Source organism: Triticum dicoccoides, chromosome 2B (assembly GCF_002162155.2).
Source record: "Triticum dicoccoides isolate Atlit2015 ecotype Zavitan chromosome 2B, WEW_v2.0, whole genome shotgun sequence".
Classification (NCBI taxonomy): Eukaryota; Viridiplantae; Streptophyta; class Magnoliopsida; order Poales; family Poaceae; genus Triticum; species Triticum dicoccoides.
The window spans coordinates 23,118,977-23,125,823 of record NC_041383.1 but is presented as its reverse complement, the minus strand read 5'-3'; the positions used below and the strand labels follow the sequence as shown (position 1 = coordinate 23,125,823).

The 6,847-nt window shown below is 44.1% G+C and overlaps 1 protein-coding gene across 1 annotated transcript; it reads right to left on the bottom strand.

Annotated features, from left to right (window-relative positions):
• Positions 1 to 5,025: 5,025 nt before the first annotated feature.
• Positions 5,026 to 6,567, bottom strand: LOC119366881 (uncharacterized acetyltransferase At3g50280-like). Its single transcript, XM_037632570.1, has one exon. The coding sequence runs from the start codon at positions 6,533 to 6,535 to the stop codon at positions 5,117 to 5,119; it is 1,419 nt and encodes a 472-aa protein (XP_037488467.1). The 5' UTR covers positions 6,536 to 6,567; the 3' UTR covers positions 5,026 to 5,116.
• Between the last annotated feature and the right edge of the window lie 280 nt (positions 6,568 to 6,847).

Below are 6,847 nucleotides of genomic sequence, written 5' to 3'. Positions count from 1 at the left end.
AGGGGGAGGGTGTGGGGTGCGGCTGGGCCGGCCTGGCGGCCCTGTAGCCTGCTGGGCCGAGGCCCAGCTGGGGGGGGGGGCTTTTACTTTGTTTTGTTCTTGTCTTAATCATGTTTAGTCTTTTCTTTTATTTATTTTCCCGTTACTGTTTTATTTTTAGTCCCATCTTATCTGAGTTTTATAAAAACATAAAAGTTGTACCAAATTCAGTATTACAAGTTTAAACCCCTAAATAAAATATTTTAATATTTTATAATTAACAAAAGGCATTTATTAAATTGGTTATGTTGTTGTTTCATTCCCATTTGAGCATCTAAAGATTTTATAAAAGTGTGGTTTCTCCAGCACAATTACCTATGCATTATTTGGCTCACACCGAACATTTGAAAACATTTATTGTTTGCTTGATTTTAAATTTGAATTTGAATCGGTTTCAAACTAACGTGAGACTAGCAACAGTAATCGAGGTGACATGGCATCCTTAGCGGAGGTTCATTGTAGCTTAAATATCCGGGCGTCATAAGCCCCCACGTTTGTCTCTTGGATACCTTAGTCCGTACGTCTGGACTACTAAGGGCATGAACTATGGTGGCTTACTGAGGGTCTTACTTGGCAGTTTATTGAAACAAAAGCTATAAAACATGATTACTACAGTAGCTTAATCATGTGAACACACAAAAACAGTAAGGGTAAATATTGGGTTGTCTCCCAGCAAGCGCTTTTCTTTAATGCCTTTTAGCTAGGCATGATGATTTCAATGATGCTCACATAAAAGATAAGAATTGAAACATAAAGAGAGCATCATGAAGAATATAACTAGCACATTTAAATCTAACCCACTTTCTATGCCTAGGGATTTTGTGAGCACACAATTTATAGGAACAAGAATCAACTAGCATAGGAAGGCAAAACGAGTATAACTTCAAAACTTTAAGCACATTTTCAGTAGCAGCATGAATGAGTTCAAGAATATAACCATCACATAAAGCATTCTTTTCATGATCTACAAACATATAAATTTTTCTACTCTCTACATAAGCAAAATTCTTCTCATTCGGAATAGTGGGAGCAAACTCAACAAAATAACTGTCATGTGAGGCATAATCCAATTGAAAATTAAAATCATGATGGCAAGTTTCATGGTTAACATTATTCTTTATAGCATACATATCATCACAATAATCATCATAGATAGCAACTTTGTTCTCATAATTGGAACCTCTTCCGAATAGCGGAATCATTACTAACTAAAGTTGACACTCTTCCAAATCCACTTTCATAAATATCACACTAAGATTCAACACCGTCCAAAATAGTGGGATCACTAATTTCTAAAGTTGACACTCTTCCAAACCCACTTTAGATGATATTATTATTCATACTCCAAAAGATATAAGTGAAGTTCATGGAGCTAGCATTCTACAATTAATATAGACTAACCAATATCCAAGCTCAAAATATATAAGTGAAGGACATGAAGCATTCTATAAAATCATACTCAAAAGATTTAAGTGAAGCACAAAGAGCATTCTATAAGGTCATACTCAAAAGATATAAGTGAAGCGCATGAAGCATTCTATAAATCGATGAAGGGCTATCTCATACTAGCATGGTTCTTAAAGAAAAAGAAAAACACAAATGACACAAATCATGTGGACAAAACAAAAACCGAGGTATACTGATAATTGTTGAAGAAGAAAGATGGGATGCCAACCGGGGCATCCCGAAGCTTAGATGCTTGAGTATCCTTGTAATATTTACTTGGGGTGCCTTGGGCATCCCCAATCTTGAACTCTTGCCTCTCTTTATTCTTCTCACATCGGTAACTCCTCGTTCTTCGAACACTTCATCCACAAAAACTTAACAAAAACTTTATGAGATCTGTTAGTATACTAAAGCAAATCACTACCTTTAGGTACTGTTGTAAACTCATTCCAATTTCATATTAACACTTTATCTACTGTATTCCAACTTCACTGTGGTTCATACCCCCCGGTACTACCCATAGATTCATCAAAATAAGCGAACAACACAAAGAAAACAGAATCTGTCAAAAACAGGACAGTCTGTAATAATCTGGAGATTTCGTATACTTCTGTAACTCCAAAAATTCTAAAACAAATATTAAAATTTAAACAAATTGTACAGAAGTAATGTGCAAAAAGTTTCAGACCCATTTGACTTTCGAGTAAAAAATGTAAATTCACGCGCTACAGGCAAAGTTTCTGTTTTTTGTACTGCACATAGTAAACAAGCAATCTAATCCTCCTAAAACCAAAACTTGGCATATTATTTTTATAATACATTGGATATATACAAGGGGATAATTTTTTTCAGAGAAACTTTCATGAAATTTTTTACATTGTTTCCATAAGCATGAACACACGTGTTCAAGGTCGACCCTCACTTCTCCAATGCATAACTTTCCAATCACTTCTCTTTTTGAAAAAAATGTTTTTAGGCACATGAGGCAAGTGAATCTTTTTGTATTTTATTTTTTTGATTTTTTTGTATGTTTCACCCACAACTAAAAATAAACAAAAAGGGAAAACAAAAACTACTTAGTGAAGAAAGCAAACAAGCATACACAAGAATATCAACCCCCCGCTATTGCTCCCCGGCAACGGCGCCAGAAAAGAGCTATATAATCCCCAAGTGTAGGGAATCATCATAGAAATTCCCAAAGGTGGAAGTGATAAGTATGCAATGTCGAACCCACAAGGAGCTAAAGGCAAGATCAATATCCTCTCAAGTCCTATTCGCCACTGGTACGACTCTACGTACACCAAACATTTGCTTTCAATTAGAAACGAGAAATAAAACTACGTTGTGGGTATGAAGAGGATAAATTTGCATGATATCGGAGAGCTAAGATATAAAAATAGGTGCTGTTATCATAAATTTAGAATATATTACTAGATATTATAAATAGCGAGTGTGGAATAATGATGGGTCGGTGTGTGGAATTATCCTAGGCAATTGTTAACAAGACAGGTAGTCATCATTGCAATTTCATATGAGGGAGATGCATAAGCTAACACACTTTCTCTTCTTGGATCATATGCACTTATGATTGGAACTCTAGCAAGCATCCGCAACTACTAAAGATCATTAAGGTAAACCCCTACCATAGCATTAACATATCAAGTCCCCTTTATCCCATACACAACAACCCCCTTACTCGGGTTTATGCTTCTATCTCTCAAGCAACCCACTATAAGCGAATCATGAACGTATTGCAACAACCTACAATGGGAATCCCTCACGCTTGCGCGACACAGAGGGCACAATAGGACATCACCAAAATAAAACATACAACCCATACCAATCTAGATCATCAATTAACCCAAAGACAAAGAATATCTACTCAAAACATCATAGGATGGAAACACATCATTGGATCATAATATGTGGCATAAAGCACCATGTTCAAGTAGGGATTAAAGCGGGGTGCGGGAGAGTGGACCACGTAAAAGAGATGAGGATGGTGATGATGATGGTGATGTTGATGAAGATGATCACCGCGGCGATGATTCCCCTCCAGATGGCACTCCGGCGCCACCGTGAGAGAGGAGGAGAGGTTATCCCCCTTGTGCTTCCTCCTCCATGGCCTCCCCCCTGGATGGGGAGAGGTTCTCCCTCAGGTCCTTGGCCTCCATGGCGATGAAGGCCCCTCCGAGATCCTTCTTCATGGCCTCCGGTGATGATGGCCCCCTCCAGCAGGGTGCCAGAGAGGGCCTAGATTGATTTCTTGTGGCTACAGAGGCTTGCGGCGGCGGAACTTCCGATATAGGTTATTTTCTGGAGGTTTGGGCATTTATAGGAGAGGTTGGCGTCGAGAACAAGTCAAGGGGGCCCACGGGGAGTCCACGAGGCAGGGGGGCGCACCCCGGGGGGTAGGGGCGCCCTCCACCCTCATGGGGCCCACGGGACTCCCCTCCTGTAACTTTTTGTTCCGGTATTTTTTATATTTTCTAGAAAAAATCTCGGTTGATTTTCAGCGCATTTCGAGAACTTTTATTTCTGCACAAAAACAATACCACGGTAGTTCTGCTGAAAACAACATCAATCCGGGTTAGTTCTAATCAAATCATACCAAAATGATATAAAACTATTTTAAACATGGCATGAATACTTCATAAATTATAGATACGTTGGAGACGTATCAACACCCTACTCCTATGAGCATATTTGAGAGACTGAGCCGGCATATCATCATTGACGAAGTCACCTCAAGCGTCTGTAGTCAACGGAAACGTCTTCTTTCACAGAATGCACATCACCCTATATCCTGAAATAAATCCAGGATAATGCGAGCACCAGGACTTGAACCCTGATGGGATGGGGATACCGCTATCCTCCTAACCATCAAACCACAGGTTGGTTCGCTCATGAACTACTTTATATCCGAATTGTTGTCAATAACTAAGACACGATAATGTGATACTAATATTTAGCATGTCAGAACTGTTTAACTCAAAAGAAAAATATTACATATGACACACGCAAAAAAACTATGTCTAAATCATAATAAAAAGTGTTCAATTTTTTGTTGGTCATGTGTTATATTTTTCTGAGAAGAAAGCAATTTTTTGCTTTTATTTTTCCATTCAACCCGCTAGCGGCCGTCGCCAAAGTACAAGCAGCCGGACTTGAGAGTTTCTGTTGTGTGTGACACAAACTCCACAGTTTTCTTCATTATATTAACCAGAGATAGACGGTCTTTGTAAACGCTTTCAATATTTATGTTGTTTCTCATGTGGAGCATGGGGGATTCCAAGGAGTTTGTTTATGTCGTAATGCCGATGATGGGTAATGAAGGAGGTGGAGGAGGGGGTCTTGAGCCATTACAACACACGGGCATTTGTGCTACACAGAAAAGGTTTTGATGAGATGTTTTCACATATTTGATTCACTAAATTTGAAAATGCATCATATTTTCTTTCGTTATAACGCACGGGCGTATGTGCTAATAATGGAGTCTGGCGTAGACATGAGCAGAAATTTTGAAACATATTATCCACTTTGCAATATACTCTTTTTAGGAAAAATAATACAGTAGAGTTCCATTGTATCTGAACGGCAAACTCCTTCGACGCATTGGTGCACCTTGCACCTACCACTGCGGATCAGTACGTCGACCCTCTCCTACCACCGCGTCCATCAGCTCTTCGTCGGCGACTAGCCTGGCGAGCGCATCACGGGCGACGCACACCTCCAGCTCCATGCTCCCTGCCCCTTCGCCGCCCTCGTAAACCGTGACCATCCCGTCCAGCTTGTTCCCGGCGCCGCTCCGGACGGCTACCGGCCTGCCCCACCCGAAGTCGTTGCCGTACACGTCGAACCGCGGCGATCCGGTGACCACCATCGCCGCAGGAGGAAATCGGCCGTACTCGGACAAGTACTTGAAGCCGGGGTTAGCAGCCCACGCCGCGAGCTCGTCCTTCACGCTCGCCTCGTCGACAGCAGCCACGGCCTGGTTCAAAAGCCACGCCGCCCAGCCCAGCCGGCCATCGCCCAGTATCTCGCCGACGGTGGACCTGCCTGCGACTCGCGTCACCGCGTTGCCCAGATAACCCTGCAACATGCCCTTCACGCGTGTCCGGCATCCCACGGGGAGCGCGCACGTCGTCTCCTGGTCCGGCGCGAGCCCACGGGCCCGACACATTGCTCGCCATAGATGTGCAAGCACGGCTTGCAAGGAGGAGATGGTGGCTGTGCCGGTGGCCATCTCAGCGTTCGCTTTCGCCTTCAGCTTCTTCACGCTCTCCGACGAGAAACGGAGCGAGCATTCCTGCACCGGCGGGTACTCGAACCGCCTCGCGATGTCCTCCACCCTGGCAAAGGGGAGAGGGATCGGCACGGTACAGCCGTCGAGGAACCATCTCTTGGGTGTCGGCACCATTGAGATGTCCCCGTTGGCGGCGCTGCCGCTCCGGCTGATATCCGACCATGCGTTGAACAGATCCCAGAACGTGGTCCCGTCGGCGGCGCCGTGGTTCAGCGACATGGCGACTACGAGGCCATCGGCGAGCTCCGTGACCTGCACGGCCAGGAGCGGCCGGCTGGGATCCACGACGGCGTCGGCGCCGAGCATCCCGCTGAGAGGGAAGAAGGACCACACCACCCGTGGGATGACGTGAAGCGGGCCGGCGATGTCGGCGACAGCCACCCCGGGCGCCACGGCGTGGACGAACTCGGCGCCTTCGTCGCCGCAGCGGAGCGAGATCGTCAAGCTCGGCCGAGGTGACTGCGCCCCGTCGTCGTCGTTGGCCCCCGGCGCGACGGTGAAGCGGCCGGCGAGGGGGTAGAAGCGGCCCACGGCGCGCGCGAAGGACGACGCGAGGTGTTCGACTGCGTGTGCGCCGGCAGGAGGCTTGGGCAGGACGACCCCCTTCTGGATGTAGTCCACCGTGATCCGCCGCAGGTCCCATGGCGTCAGGTGGACGGTCTCAGGCTCCCCCGGCAGGGAGCTCGTTTGATAATCTGGCTTGAGCATACGCCGAGATACGATCTGGACTCCGCGGCCTTCCATTTTGATCGCCGGAGCAGAGTAGCGAAACTGTTATTTTGCGTTCGACCGTGTTTGTTGTATCATTGTATGGCCATGGATTGGGCGATATAAATAAGCCTATTAGCAGGTACTGCCTCGTTTTTATTTACTTTGTATATTAAAATTGACTAAAGTCAAATTTTATAAAGTTTGATATAGTTTATAGAAAACAATATAAACATTTATCATAACAATATAATAAATTTAATGATATTGATTTGTTATTGTATATGTAACTTTGTTTATAAACTTTGTCAAAGTTTATAAACATTGACTTTGACCAAAGATAATATG